General features: G+C 40.9%; 1 protein-coding gene across 2 annotated transcripts in view; it reads left to right on the top strand.

The window, feature by feature from the left end:
• PAPSS2 (3'-phosphoadenosine 5'-phosphosulfate synthase 2) overlaps positions 1 to 7,234 on the top strand; it is a 111,565-nt gene extending 104,331 nt beyond the window's left edge. For both annotated transcript variants that reach the window (XM_082266725.1, XM_082266724.1), the window contains 2 exons: positions 2,733 to 2,962; positions 6,990 to 7,234. In XM_082266725.1, coding sequence (XP_082122851.1) covers positions 2,733 to 2,962; positions 6,990 to 7,131 — 372 coding nt within the window. In that variant the 3' untranslated portion in view covers positions 7,132 to 7,234. The remainder of the gene's footprint in view (positions 1 to 2,732; positions 2,963 to 6,989) is intronic.
• The last annotated feature ends 9,267 nt before the right edge of the window (positions 7,235 to 16,501 follow it).

Genomic DNA, 16,501 nt, shown 5'->3' with positions numbered 1-16,501 from the left:
GGTGCGTGTTATACGCCGGCGCGTGTTATACGCCGATAAATACGGTATTTAAAATCTTCACTAAATTTTGAAGAATATTTTTTTTACAATTTTGTGGCAGTTTTTCTTTGATGGTAATAAAAAAAACAAAGTATAATCTTTTTGTGCCAGGCACCAGTTCCATAAACACTGCAAAGAAATACTATATTTGATTGCAGCACACCACACTGAATAATATATGCTTTGTCCACTTCAAATAAAGTTTGTACAATAAAACCCCCCCAAAAACCGGAGCCGTTTGATGCATTAAATTGCGCACCAAGGTGCACCCTACACCAGCCAGCAATGGATAGCTACTGGAGCGGTAAAGCGCTCTAGCAACTCTCTGTTCCCATGTGAATTCCTGCGGTGTGGCCCAGTTGGTATCCTCTGGTATATTTCACTTTGATACACTATGCAGTTGCGATGATATGTACAGTTTTACGAACACTTGTCAAAGTTGCAAAACTGTGTTCAGGCATTAGGATTTGTTTTACCTTCCATCATGAAGGGGTTACATTATACACTATATTACCAAAAGTATTGGGTTGCCTGGTTTTTAGATGAACTTTAATGGCATCCCAGTCTTAGTCCGTAGAGTTCAATATTGAGTTGACCCACCCTTTGCAGCTATAACCGCTTCAACTCTTCTGGGAAGGCTTTCCACAAGGTTTAGGAGTGTGTCTATGGGAATGTTTGACCATTCTTCCAGAAGTGCATTTGTGAGGTCAGGCACTGATGTGGACGAGAAGGCCTGGCTCGCAGTATCCAATTCATGCGAAAGGTGTTCTATAGGGTTGAGGTCTGGACTTTGCAAGCCAGTCAAGTTCCTCCACCCCAAACTAGATCATCAATGTCTTTATGGACCTTGCTTTGTGCACTGTCATGTTGGAACAAGAAGGGCCAACCCACAAAGTTGGGAGCATAAAATTGTCCAAAATGTCTTGGTATGCTGACGCCTTAAGAGTTCCCTTCAATGGAACTAAGGGACCAAGCCCAACCCCTGAAAAACAACCCCACACCATTATCCCCCCTCCACCAAATGATTTGGATCAGTTCACAAAGCTCTGACCTTAACCTGATAGAACACTTTTGGGATGAATTTGAGCGGAGACTGTGAGCCAGGCCTTCTTGTCCACATCAGTGCCTGACCTCACAAATGGGCTTCTGGAAGATTGGTCAAACATTCCCATAGACACACTCCTAAAACTTGTGGACAGCCTTCCCAGAAGAGTTGAAGCTGTTATAGCTGCAAAGGGTGGGCCAACTCAATATTGAACCCTACAGACTAAGACTGGAATGCCATTAAAGTTCTTGTGGAGGCAGGCACCCCAATACTTTTAGTAATATAGTGTATTTTAAAAGCATTCCCAATGAACATGATAAACAGCAGTTAAATGTTATGTGATGCTAATTAGTACCTATAATATAGGCTACAGATTATAACCCCAGTCTGATCTTTCCACTTACAATGGAACTAAAAGTATCTGCATCGCTTGCCACCTGATTAAATTATCATGCCAGCTATGGAGCTGGCAAGGGAATGCAGTCTTGTTTCACATATGGATACCCATCTATAGACAGCTACCAAGTTTGCCTTTTATTGCAACAAGTAAAAATTGAAATGATTGTTTGTTAGAATAAATACTTTATTGTACAAAGATAAATTCACCATTTCACATTCCTTTTTTTTTTTCCAAACATTTCAACATTAAAATTATTGCAAACACTAATTAAAAAGTAAAGCAAAAACAAAACACAGGTTCATACTTACCTGCACTGGAATTGCACAGAGTGGCACCGAACCTTCTTTTCCTTCTTTTCTCAGGTCCCCCTCTGGCGCTCCTAGCTCCTGCTCTTCTAGGTGTGCACACTTGGGGGCACACTTGTGGGCTTGCTCCTGAGCTGAGCTGCCTGCATCCAAAGACACACAACGTGACTTGGCCCCCTCTTATCACTTGATTTGACCGACAGCAGAAAAGCCCATGATAGTGTGGAGTCAATTGAGGACTCTGGTAAATATAAGTGAAGTTGAGGGGGCTGCTACCTAAACTTTTTTACCTTAATGCAAGAGGTAAAAAATGCTTAGGCTTTAGAACCATGTACAATTTGTCACAAAGGTAAAGCGTCTGTTTAAATGCTTCACCTTGCTCTTTGCCATTATCAATAAGGTGCAGAATTGTAATGTATTGGAGAGTTACACATTGGTATATAGGTAGGTAAAAACACAGAAAAGATATTCCAATACTTAATAACAGTCCATGATTTGAAGCATCAGTTCCCCAAAAAGGAAGTTCTGGTTATTATTGAAGCAAGATGGGCTAACTCAACCCCTGGTTTTCTTCTACGTCTTAGAAACGCCAACAGTGGAACCTTTGTTCCTATCCATCTGGGAAGTCATGATGTTTCAGCATCTCATGCTGTATACTTCACATTTTAAAATACATAGAAAAAAAAAAAAACAGGAAAAATGGGAACCCTTCATAATGGTCACAACAGGTGTACATACTCTGGAAGATATAAGAAATTGTCATGTATCAAAAATGTAAATATTAGTTTTGTGTGGACTGACCCTTTTCATAAATCTGAAACAGGCAGTATTTGTATTGAACATACCTGTTGCATTGTTCCACCACTCTGATCTACAACACTACTTGTGTATGTTTTTAAGCCTAGAAATATGCATGGTCTCTTACACCTATCCTCTGTTACAGGTTCAGTGGCACTGCAGATCTCGCATGATTGCTGGATCCAACTTTTATATCGTAGGGAGAGACCCAGCTGGCATGCCACATCCTGAGACTAAAGTTGACCTGTATGAACCAACACATGGGGGAAAAGTGCTCAGCATGGCACCAGGTTTGACCTCTGTAGAAATCATTCCCTTTAGAGTGGCAGCCTACAACACCAAGACCAAAAGCATGGAATTCTACGATAAAGAAAGGTAAGAAAAAAAAATGTGAGACATATTCCATTTAAAAATGAGTTCTACTGCTCAAAAGCTGTCATCTTTATTTTACTATCTACTGCATAGTCACTGATCAGGAACAAGCATGCAGTCAGTATATGAACTCCAATCATTTAATCGTTTAATTTACTTGATGCTTTACTCTGATTTTGAGCAGTGTATAAAGAGCTTATCTGGGAGAGTGATTTTCTGTATATACCACAGAATCATGGTGGACACTACTTTTAAAGCTGATATCCAGCTTTTAGTAAGGTTTAAATAGTACATTTGGACCAAGCAGGTCTAAATGAACTATTCAAAAACGAAAAAAATATTTGTGCTCCAGACCAAAAACACACCTAGAAAAATATATGTACAGAAGGCAGCTAGCTCTATAGGAAGATCACAGTCCCATACATTATAGTAAATATATTTAGGAGCTGCGCCAAACATATGTAAAAAAATATATCAAAACGATAAAGTCCATTAACAGTCTGTTATAATAAAACAGAAAAAAGAGGAAGGGACCAGATCTCAATCGACCAATCACCTCCTTGGGTCTTAACGAAAGTGTTGGTTCCGGTGCTTGCATTGTTATGCCAATGGAGGATTGCGGTACTGGGCTACTTGGACGTCCTCCTTCTTCTGCGAGCCTCCCACTGCTCTGGTGGAAAACCTGAAAATCACCATATGAGCTTGAGGGAGTTTGGCTGAATTCTGAATTTTCAGAAGTCTGCTCTTGTTCCGTCCACAAGCTGGACTACCTGGGTCTGACTCTGGACTTGCCCTTAGCCAGAGTGCTCCTTCCGCTGGACAAACTCCAGAAACTACAGGCTGCAATTCGTCTCCCGCTGTCAAGCAGATGATCATCCCTCCGGACTTGCATGCGGGTGCTGGGCCTGATGGTGTCTACCTTCGAGGCGGTTCCATTTGCACAATTCCATACAAGATCTCTGCAAGGGAGATTCTAGTAAAATGGGACAAGAATCCGCATTTTCTGGTTCCTCTCCTTGTATTGGACAGTGGTCATTACGGATGCCTGCCTGTCCGGTTGGTGAAACGTCCTTGGCAAATATTCTGCTCAGGGGATCTGGACACTGGAAGAGTCCAGACTACTGATCAATGTCTTGGCACTCCGAGTGATCAGACTGTGCCTGGAACACTGGACGGATTGTCTTCAGGGATGTCCAGTGCGTATCCAATCGGACAATACCACGGTCGTGGCTTATGTCAGTCACCAGGGGGGCACAGAACTGTTCGTTCCTGCCCTCTCCGCCATACACATTCCCGGGGTCGAAAGCTGGCAGGCGGATTACCTCAGTTGGCAGGCGGTGGACCAAAAGGTGTGGTCCCTTCACCCGGAGATGTTTCATCAGTTATCTCTCGGGTGGGGCATCCCCGAGGTGGATCTGTTGGCTTCCAGGTTCAACCGAAAGGTGCAGAGGTTTGTGGCTAGTGTCCCTGTGGGGTCAGTATCATCTGATTTATGCATTCCCTCTGCTCAAGCTTCTGCCAAGACTTCTACGCAGGATCGAGGCTGAAGGGATTCTGGTCATCTTAGTGGCCCCAGACTGGCCTCGCCAGCTTGGTACGCGAATTTAGTGCGGCTGGTTGCTGATGTTCCTTGGAAGCTTCCTCTCAGTGAGGATCCCAAGCTGTCCCAAGGACCAATCTTCCATCCTGCTTTACAGTCATGAGTCGGTGTTTCCAATGCTGTTAAAAGCTAGAAAACCTACTTCTAGGAAGATCTACCGTAGTAAGTGGAAGACGTAGATTGCGTGGTATGAGTCTCTTGGGGGTTCATCCTCGCTCTTGTTCGGTGGCTCGGACCTTGACATTCCTTCAACTTGGGGTTGAGCAGAAACTGGCCTGGAGTACTATCAAGGGTCAGGTGTCGACCTTAGTCTTATTTAAATGGCCCTTGGCCATATACTCCCTGGTGTGTATTTTTCTTCAGGGAGTTAGGCACTTGACACCTCCAGTGCGATCTCTGTTGCCACCTTGGGACACCGATTTGGTGCTCTATCCTCCAGAAGCCTCTTTTTGAGAATCTTCGGGCGATTCCCCTGCTTACGCTGTCCCAGAAGGTAACCTTTTTGGCGGCTTTCACCTCTGCATGCAGGATGTCGGAATTGGCGGCGTTATCCTGTCATTCACCTTACTGGTGGTTCACAGCGATTAGGTGGTTCTTTGCCCCTGTCAGTCGTTCCTTCCTCAGGTAGTCTCTGTTTTTCATTAGAATGAAGACATTAATGCCTTCTCTGTGTCCCAGGCCAACACACCCAGAAGAAATTGCTTTGCATGCCTTGAATGTGGACCGGGCAATTAGGGTGTACCTGGCAGCTACGGAGTCTTTTAGGAAGTTAAACTCACTATTTGTGCTCACGGATGGGCCTCGGAAAGGGTTGTCCGTTTCCTCTGCGACCATTTCCAGATAGATCAGACAGTGGTTTAGGTCTATTCCATCCAGGGTCAGCATTCTACTCGGGTGGTCAGTGCCTCCAGGATTTTCCGTCATCAGGCATCAGTGACACAGGATTGCAACGCGGCCTCCTGATCATCGGTGCACACTTTCACTAAGTTCCAAAGAGTGGATCTGTTGGCATCTGCAGATGCTTCCTTTGACTGCAAGGTTTTTGCAGGCTGCTGTTTAGAGGATCTGGTCCTCTTTGAGGGTGTATTGTTTTTTTCAGGTGAGCTCCAGTTGTTTTTGGTTGATCTCCTGTTTACCTGGTTGGCTATAGTTAGCCTTGGGAATTTCTTTTTCGCTGTTCCCACCTCTCATGTTTAACACTGCTTTGGGACGTTTCAATGGTTAAGAAGATCAGGCGCTATGTCCATCAATAAATGAAAGAGAAAATTGGCTCTCTTTGACTTATCGTAAAATCCACTTATCGTAAAATCCATTTCTCTGATGTTCATTGATGGACACAGCACGCACCCCTCTGTAGAGTTGTAATTCTTCTGACACCGCTTGTAACAAAACTGAGTGCGTATAGCAGAGAGAGGGAGTATACCACTTGGGACTGCCCATAGGCGTAGCCAGCCTTTTTTTTCTGCCTAGTGTCCTACTCCTGTAGGGGGCAGTATAACCCAATGGTGAAGATCAGGAGCTGTGTCCGTCTATGTGTCTATGAACATCAGAGATAAGGATTTTACGGTAAGTCAAAAATCCTATTTTTGTGCACCATGATTTTTTTTTTGTATAAGTTTATAATATTAAAGTGAACTGTGTTGTTGCCATTCTTCTGGCATGTGAGAACAAGCACCAGGTGATGGATGTTAAGGTAGAGTAGGCACCAAGTGTAGGGAGTGAGAATCCCACCTTTTCCACACCCAGCATTAAATTACATCTCATTGTTAACAGTGTTAAAGACTAGGTTCACCTTCTAGGAAAATAAATGCACATGTTTTTGCACAAAAAAAAATGTGCATTTAATTTTTTCCTACAGGACCCACAATCAGCAGATCACAAGTGCAATGTCAGGCTCCTGCAAACACTTCCTGCAACTTTGTTGCCCGTACCTCTGTACAGGCTTCCTGTTAGAAAGCTGGAGAAAGGGTCAATGAACTATTGGAACTTTTAGTCTCTTCGTTCACAGATTCCTGTGAATGAATGACGTGGCTGTGGGGGCATGCACAGCCGTGTTGTGTCAATCATTCACTGGGATTTGTGAATTAAATAACTACAAGTCCTGTCTGCCACCTTGGCAAGCAGACTTGTAGTTTCCAGTTGACTACAAGTGTGGTAATGAGTGTACTCCTAGTCCATGGAGCCTTGCGCTGGCTCTCGAACTGACATTCTGTACAGGGGTACAATATAGAGAGCTGGAGGAAGCGTTTGCAAGAGCCTGACACTGCACCCAAGATCAGCAAATACTTTGAAGGCTCTTATAAAATAATCACATGAACTTAGCCTTTACCCGAGTTCAATCATTTTCCTTCTATGCATTAAAAAAAAAAATATATATATTCAATCAATAATTTTCCTTCTCAAACTAATCTTTCTAATCCTCATTTTCAGGCACAATGAATTCGACTTCATCTCTGGAACTCGGATGAGAAAACTGGCACGCGAAGGTGAAAACCCTCCAGATGGCTTTATGGCCCCCAAGGCCTGGAAAGTTCTCACTGACTATTATTGTTCTCTAGAAAAAAATTATTGATTCCAGCCAATATGTACAAACTCCAGTGCAAGTAATTTTTAGTCTAGCACATTTTTTTAGAACTGAAATTTTTAAAAAATCTATTCTTATGCTAGTTAGTAAGAACACCACATTTTATAGCTTTTAGTACATTTTTATGGCTTTTTTTTTTTAAAGGTAAATTGTTTTAAACAGAGGTTGAACTGGATCACTACCACTGAAGACGAGCAGGTCCATTTACATGTTTGGGTCATATCTAATTCCATTTAGACATACTGCAGTACCTGGCATTTATGGATTTGCATTGCTTTTCATTAAATCAGTTTTCAAATTTCTGCAGGATTGTGCTTGAAGGAATTTTTCCCTTTTTAGTTTTGCAAAACGTTTGGAAGATCCAGACCCTGAATCAGATTTTATTGCTGTCTTTGACCCCATTGGAGATATTTACTCCTTAAGAAGAACTAAAGGCATTCTTGCTTTTGGAATGCAGACCATAATTAAAGCACTTTTGTTTAGTGGGTGATGGAAACATGTCCGTTTTTTATCTTTGTTTCCTGTTCTTTGTTGGGCAGTTTCTACTCACCTCTTTAAGGGCCATACACACTATACAATTTTCTTTAGATTTTTTCCTTCAGACTTACCAAAACCATATAATATGAGGTCAAACCTAAACACTTTCAATTTGTAAGCAATCAGGCAGGCCCTTGTACTACATAGAAAAGGTAAATCTAAAGGAAATCTGACAACAAAAGTTGTATAGTGTGTATCCAGCTTTACAGCCGACAGGACGTGAGGGGAATTCTCCTTTAATAGGCCCACAGACCGCAATAAAAATCTGACAGGGGTAACAAGTCCCTCCCCCTCTGTGTCCAAATTTAAAAAAAAATATATGTTTTGACTGGAGTTGGTTTTAATGCAATCCAACAACTTTTTTTTTTCTTACCAATAAGGCAATTTAAATTAACTATGAATTATTTCCTTTTTGGCCATACCCATTACCCAGCTGACAGCTTTAGAATAGATCAAAATATATTTCTGATGCCAAAGCTTTACAAATACTTACATTGTCCTTTAAATGTTAGGAGTCCTACAAAAGAATATTTCCTCCTCCTCACACTAATTAGGTAGTCATCGTTGGCTCTATCATGATTCCTCCTATAACTATTGACTTCATATTGGAATCAGAGTGATTATAGAAGGCATAGATTAACGAATTTCATACCAATGGCTGCCCCATCTTTTCTCTGAAGAGAGGTACACAGAATATTTTATAGAGTCTATAGGTATATCAGCAAATAAATTGTATGCCTTGGAACATGGAACTTAATCTTTTTATCTTAAGTCATTCATAACACCGCTTCCTGTGTAGAGGTGGACATACTAGGATTTTCATGCAGTCAACACCCAATGCCCCCCCAAAGGCCACGATTTTACTACAATAAACTATTGTGTTTGGAGGTATTAGTCATTCCTTTTTTTTTTTTGTCTGCCCTGTCTTAAGGTAGCTCTACATGGACCAAGACTTAGACAGGCCATAGACTGTTCGAATATAGGCTGGTTCAGCAGGGACCAACAGAGATTCGAACCAAGTATGGGTAGGCTGATTGTACCCAAGTTGATTGATCAATCAGAAAATTGCTTCATCTATGGCTGGCTTACCAGTACAAATCTATAATACTCATAAGACAATCACCTCATGGATGGAGTGTATGCAATCTGCTGAAAATGCATACCATGCTAGATTACTTCCTTATAGGCAATAGGCACTGAATGTTAAATATTTTGCATACGGAGGATCATCAAAGGGGATAATTGTCCTTTTACAGATAAACCAACCTTTTATTTAAGGCCAGCCTATGGGAATTTTTCAACATGTGCATGTTGGAGGGTGCAATTGCTTTATTTAAAAATGGTCTGATCTTTGGGAAACCACACACTGTGAAACATACCATATGCAAACAGAGATGTCATCAGTTTTAAATAATCTGAGATCTGCTTTTATTAATTGCCTTTACAAGGCACTGGAGCCTACTATGTTCCTGGCTTGGATCTATACATGGAGGCACAATACCTTATCTCAACACAGCTGTAAGCTAGTAAATCTGGATGGGTTCTATCTACTCCTTCTTGTCACTCCGTTTTCAAATCGGAGAGATTTAAAGCCCAAAAAAGGACAGTATAGAGAACTACTGCATACACAGCTTTTCATACGCAGACATGGGGAAAGCCTGAAAAGGGGGAAACAGCAGAGCACAGCCAGGTGCATGTAGCCTTACCTTGCTGAAAAAGATTTGGGTTTTTCTACTGCTATAGGTAGAGGATGAGGGGTTAGCATCCCTAGTCAGAAGCATACATAACTGGGATAAATGTGAGAAGCCCCTATAAGCTAGAAGACGCCGGAAGGACAAGATGTTAGTAAGGCTTTATCCTCCCCCCTCGAAACACACAGGGGAAAAAAAAAATGAAAAAACTGGATGTTCTACTTTTACAATTATTTTTGTAAATAATGTTGCAGACATGCATTTGTTGATTGACAATTGCCTACAAAAATTTGTATTTAAGGAAAAAAAAAAATCTGAGTTTTGCAGATTCTTTTAAAAATAATATAATTATGTGTACACATATTGTAATAATGGACCAAATTAAATATAATAATGAGATTATAGTCCTGTGCAGTATATAGCTCTGTATAACTGAAGGAAAGATGTTGATCTGTGCTGGAATAGAGGATCAGCCGTAGTCTGTGGGATACAATAGAATAAGGATGTAGCCCATTTATGTGTTAATTATGAAGGATCCGTGTTGTCGATACAAATGACCGACTGTATGATTCTTTGTTTATTTTGATTACATTATAACTTTGATCATTTCATTTAATGTGTATTTATTTTATTGAAAGGTGGGACACAATTCTCGTATGCTTTTAACAATGTATTGTGTTTGTCAATTGACTCTTTAAATGCTATATGAATACTATTTAGTTTGCATACAAAATAAAATGTTTATATATTTAAATCCTGCCTGGTCTTTTTTTTAATTGAATTTCTTTATTTAAAAAAAAAAAAAAATGGTCTGTAATTTATTTTTTTTTTTTTTGCAGCAACAGTGTACACATTTGAACTTGCTTTAGCTTTTCAACCACTTTCTCCTCACTGTCCATACATTGGGGATGACAAAGTTAAAGTCATTCTTTTTTTTAATTGAGTGGAGTACACGTGGTGTTTTTTTTTTTTTTTTTTTTAAATTGCCGGTTGTGTTCCTGCTTTTACCCCCCTCTGTCTGCCCTAGGGTCAGCTAGAAAGAAAGTGACAAGAAATCCAAAATCCTCCAAAGGAACATCTGTTTCACTGATAAACTAATAAGGAATTTACCTTTCACTTCCAGCTGTATCTATAGGAAAGAAAGAAAATTGAAATCAACCTAAGGAGTTAAAAAAAAAAAAGCAAAATTGCAAAAAAAAAAAAAAAAAAAGACAGGTTTTTTTATCCCTTTCCTACTCTATCCAGCAAAAAAAAAAGTCATTATACATATCATGAATGGGATTACAGGGCTATTTTCTGTATTAAAGCTCACAATAAAATGTGTTAATGGAAGTTAAGAAAATATATAGTAGATACTCAGATGGCAGTTTCAGTGCAGGCTTCAACATTGTGATAGAATTATGCTACCACCAAGGAAAAAAATGGCTTAGAAAACAAGGCTTACCTTCATTTCCATTTACCAAGAAAATGCTGGGCTGAACAGTGGATGTAACTAGGAGATGGACATAGCACATCATGGAGAAAAAGGATACAAGCAGCATATCCCGGGCTGCATAATCGTGCTGTCCACCGACTTCTGACTTCACAATATGGCTGTCAAAGTTTAGGAGAAACCTGTAGTTAAAATGTATGTACTGCTAAACTCTTTTTCTGACAATACTAGTTCCCTCGATCTATTGACCTTCTAATGTGCCAATTTAGTCTTTAGGGTTATTTTACGATTGTTTTCAGGTTTGTTTTTGAAAGAATTGAAGAGAAACCGAGAAAGCCAGGCATTTGCAGAAAAAGTTTATCAATGCCATTATTAGGCTCCAGTCACACTAGCGCTGGAAAATCATGCGACTTTGGAGCTTGACTTTGATTTGACTTTACACTTTCTGGATCGGTCACATCAAAGTAGTGCAGGCACCCTTTTAAAGTTGCATGACAAGTCGCACGAGTGTGAACGGAGCCTTATATTTCTGTTAGCAGAGGTTTCCAAATGCAACTTTAAACCACACCTGTTACAAAATAGATACATGGGATGCCACTGCTGAAAAATGCTACCTGACCTGAGCAATGGTTTAAATTCTGAGTCCCTGACCTGAAGAATGCAGCATTTCCTATGATGCTCTGCATTACAGCATTTTTCATGTGTGACTTGGTCTGGATTCCTTCAAAGCAAACCCTGCTATCACCTTGGGGGGTCAGGATCAAAGCTTGCCAGGTCATCTTACAAATCCACAAATATCTTTTTTTTTCTTGCCAAATTCCCAAATGTATCGAAATGAAAATTTACAGCAGGCTATTGCTGAAATGCTTCAACACACTTGCACCTCAGCATGCTTAGTCAAACAATAAAATGTTTAAAATTTGGCAAGTACTTTGTACAAATCCTTGTACCCTGCATTTGTTACAGGCGCACTTTAAGTGAGAATGTTTTCTGGACTGGAGTTCTGTTGTACAAGACAACTAAATGTAATCTGTTCCTTCATTTTAATAACAAGTTCTTGGTTTCTCTGACATCAAAGTGTGCACAGAACAAAGTACAAAGGTATATACAACGTGCACAGCAGTTATCACCCAACTCCCCTTCCCAGGTCTGCTTCACTGCACCATTTACCTGTGGAAGAAAACCCTGCATATTTGTTTCAGCACATGTATAGCGGAGAGAAGAGACATTTTAGTACATTTCATGTGTTTAATGTACACACTTCAATGAAACATTCAGAATGATAATAAAAACAAATCATAAATCGCAAACGTTTCATACATTCTGCATCGTAAAAACAAATATACATAGCAAGCAATCCATGACAATCGGCAAATGATATGATCTTACCAGAACCACATCCAACAAATACCACAAGAACACAACAGAGCAATGCTGGGGACATAAAGGTTCAGATCCCTATCCTTCTTCATAAAGAGTAAAAAAACGGCTTAAAATGAGCAGCAGGCAGTATCAAGAATTTCTAGCACTTTTTGCAAGTGATTTTAAATATCTGGTACAAAGGGGTTAAACCACAATGGCAGTCATTAGTCCTTCAACACATTGAAATCATACCAGCAAAGTAGATGTGGTGACTTCCCAAGAGTGGTTAAAGTATATGTTACCCCAACATTTTATATACCTGATATGTGCCTGCTGTACCATGTACTTGTATGAAAAAGTCTCCTGTTCTCTTTGTATTGCTTCCTTTATGTAAAATCCTATTGAAAAAATGACCACACAGCATGGTCAGTTCTCAAGCTATGCTGTGTGACGACATTTCCCCTCCCCCATTTCCCGCACAGTTAATCACTGGAAAGCTCAGTGTACTGCCGTTTCCCTTCCCTGAGCTTTTTATGCAGCTGCATGAAAAAAAATGGTACTTATGTTTTCTATCTACACACATTTAATTTATATATTTTTTTTTTCTATCTCAACTTTGTGTTAAAAAAAATAAAAATAAATAAAAAATGTAATTTTCCCAAACCTTGTTTTAATTTAATTTATATTTAAAACTGAATGGGTTGTTTAACAAGCTGAGGGTTCACATATACTTTAATAAACCCAGTCGTAGCAGAATAAAACTGAATCTAGCCCACGATGTGAGATTTTTCAATATTTATGAACATGAAATCCACCAATCCCAAAACCCCACACATGCATGGTGGCTTGCCTCTACCCTTGTCGCAGCACAGGTTGAACTCAGAGTTGCTGCGACAGGAGCAGAGAGAGCGCTCTATACTTGTGTGGGGTTTTAAGATTGTTCACAATCATTGAAAACCTTCACTTGTTACCTGCAGTAGTCACAATTATTTTTCATTCTCCTGTACTGAATTTGAGACAGGAGGAAGGCTTTTGTTGCTATGGGTTAGATCAATGGTCTTCCAAACTGCAGCCCGGGGATCGAATGTGGCCCTTTGTTTCCTCTCAGTGACAACAACAATGGGGCACTTATTCCTCTCTGACAATGATGGGGCACTCATTCCTCTCAGTGACAACGACGACGGGGGAATTATTCCTCTCAGTGACAACAATGAGGGAGCACTTATTCCTCTCTGTGACGACGGGGCACTTATTCCTCTCAGTGACAACAATGAGGGGGCACTTATTCCTCTCAGTGACAACGACGGGGCACTTATTCCTCTCAGTGACAACGACGGGGCACTTATTCCTCTCTGTGACGACGGGGCACTTATTCCTCTCAGTGACAACAATGAGGGGGCACTTATTCCTCTCAGTGACAACAGCGATGGGGCACTTATTCCTCTCAGTGACAACAGCGACGGGGCACTTATTCCTCTCAGTGACAACAGCGACGGGGCACTTATTCCTCTCAGTGACAACAGCGACGGGGCACTTATTCCTCTCAGTGACAACAGCGACGGGGCACTTATTCCTCTCAGTGACAACAGCGACGGGGCACTTATTCCTCTCAGTGACAACAGCGACGGGGCACTTATTCCTCTCAGTGACAACAGCGACGGGGCACTTATTCCTCTCAGTGACAACAGCGACGGGGCACTTATTCCTCTCAGTGACAACAGCGACGGGGCACTTATTCCTCTCAGTGACAACAGCGACGGGGCACTTATTCCTCTCAGTGACGACGGGGCACTTATTCCTCTCAGTGACGACGGGGCACTTATTCCTCTCAGTGACGACGGGGCACTTATTCCTCTCAGTGACAACGACGGGGCACTTAGTCCTCTCAGTGACAACAACGACGGGCCACTTAGTCCTCTCAGTGACAACAACAATGGGGCACTTAGTCCTCTCAGTGACAACAACAATGGGGCACTTAGTCCTCTTAGTGACAGCAACAATGGGGCACTTAGTCCTCTCAGTGACAACAATGGGGTACTTAGTCCTCTCAGTGACAACAATGGCATGGTTTACTTCCACTGACATTAGGACATTTTCCACTCCCAAAGGCCACAGTTCATCCCACTAAAGCCTGAAGGATCGTAAACTGGCCCTTTGTTTAGAAAGTTTGGAGACCCCTGGGTTAGATGAACAGTTACTTCATCAGATTTATTTATGCATTATAGGTCACTGCACTGAAAATTTGGCTGTGGACTTTTAAAGAGTCATGGTCATCCTACATATGCAGGTCAAATTGACAATGTGTCTGCAAAGAGCCCCTCAGACACCCTATACTGAACTTATTAGCGATCCCTCACCACTTCTCCACAGCCCAACAATAAATGATTGATGATGGCAATGACCCTGCCCTGGACATGTGATATTGCTTAGATTTAGTGACTTGCTGTTAGACCCAAGTACTGTCACACTAGATATGGATATATACTGGGAAGGAGGAAGGAGCAGTGAGGAAGTTCAGGTAAGGTGATTATACAGGGTTGAAGAGGCCATTTTCAAAGACACTGTCACTTTGTTCTGCATTGGCAAGGCGACATCAGCACTTGAAGCTGGCTACATAAGCAATTTTTGGAGACTGAAAAATGTATTAATTTTCCATGCACTTTTTAAGGTCTGAACTATTTAGGCCTCATGCACACTGGGCCTTTACCCAGCTAAAGCCAAACACTCCCGAAAGTTGGAATGGAGCCATAAGAAGTACAGCTGCGCATTTCTACTGTTTTGTTAGAACAGTTTGTAGATAAGTACCCACTTCAGCTTCGGCAAGTTTTAGAAATGTCCCCCAGAACATTCAGATCACATCACTTTCCTTATGACCAATTAAACCTGAATATCGAATATAAAGGAGATACCATGATGATAATAGGGCGCCCTAACCAAACAATTACCAAGACGGTTATCTCCTAAAGTCCCAATTGGAGACAATACAATCAAATCAGAAATTCAGTGCAACTTTCCTTTTATTTCAGATATGGATTTCAGATGTGCCTACAGAGGAACCTAAAAAGGGAATGCAATCCATCAGAAACATCTGTTACATACAAAGACTTCACTAGGTGGTTTTCTATTTCCTAATCTTACCAGAGTCTGGCCTACATGATAGTCATTATTCCAACAAGCAAGGTCCCATTTACATGTGGCCATTGGGAATTGCTACGTTTCTGCCCGCGACTTCAAAATTGCCTGCCAATCAGTGTAAAACATGCAATGCGCATTTGGGTGCCAAAAGAATCGTGCTGCAATCACATCAAAACGAGATTTTAAAGAGCGTGTGAAGCTTTTCACCCAAAAAGAAGCAGGAGCTTCTTTTGGGAAACAAACACGCATAGGGCAGCATTTAAGTTAATGGGATACCCTTTGTGTGACACCCAGAATTGCGTGAAAATCGCCCATACAAAATTGCGATTGGGAACAGAAGTTCCCACCATGCGAAGTGTGAATTAAGCCTAAGTTATCTCCAATGCTGGAGCTTTAGGCAACCCTTATTTTGTACTGAACAAAACATGAAATTAAATATTCTCACTTTATGTATGTTCCCACAAACTTTGTTTTTTTTGCACTGCTGTTATAAAAATATTTTCTCAGATTAGACCGTCCCAATTAGACCGTCCCTTATTCTGTCATTTGACTAAAATCTGGTAACCATTTCAACGGTTTCCAAAAAATCTGGTCCAGGGATCTGAACCCAAACACTGCTAGCACAATCAATAGGAGTGAAATACCTATAAAAACAGCAACCAATTCTTCCATATTGGTTTAAAATTGTATACAAGTGAACCTCCCAGGTCCACCTATATAAACGAACAGTACAGGTTTTTATCTTCAAATTGGTTCCTTAGTACATGGCTGGACTCTAGGCTTTACACAGGGCCTTGATTTCTCTCAAATCATAGTTAAGATCCACCACAGTCTATACTGGCCGGGTGCCTATACATTAACAGTAATAATAACCTACACATCTTTCACATTTTGGTGGACGTGACCGGATTACAATAAACCTTACTTTTACATTTAAATCCACCTGAGTGTAGTTGGGAAAAAAAAAAAAAAAGAAATACTGCCTGGCTTACATCTTTTACAATAGACCAAATCATGGACTACAGACACTGCATAACAAATTATCATTTAGTATTGAAATATACCAGGGATCCTCAAACTATGGCCCTCCAGATGTTGTGGAACTACAGGTCATAGTTTGAAGATCCCTGAAATATACATTAGGTGCAGATCCCCAAGGCATGCCAAAGTATACAGCAGCCGGGTGTGTTTTTTTTGTCCC

Source organism: Pelophylax lessonae (genome assembly GCF_965119305.1).
Source record: "Pelophylax lessonae genome assembly, chromosome: 9".
In the NCBI taxonomy this organism is placed as follows: domain Eukaryota; kingdom Metazoa; phylum Chordata; class Amphibia; order Anura; family Ranidae; genus Pelophylax; species Pelophylax lessonae.
This window is presented reverse-complemented; position numbering and strand designations above follow the sequence as displayed.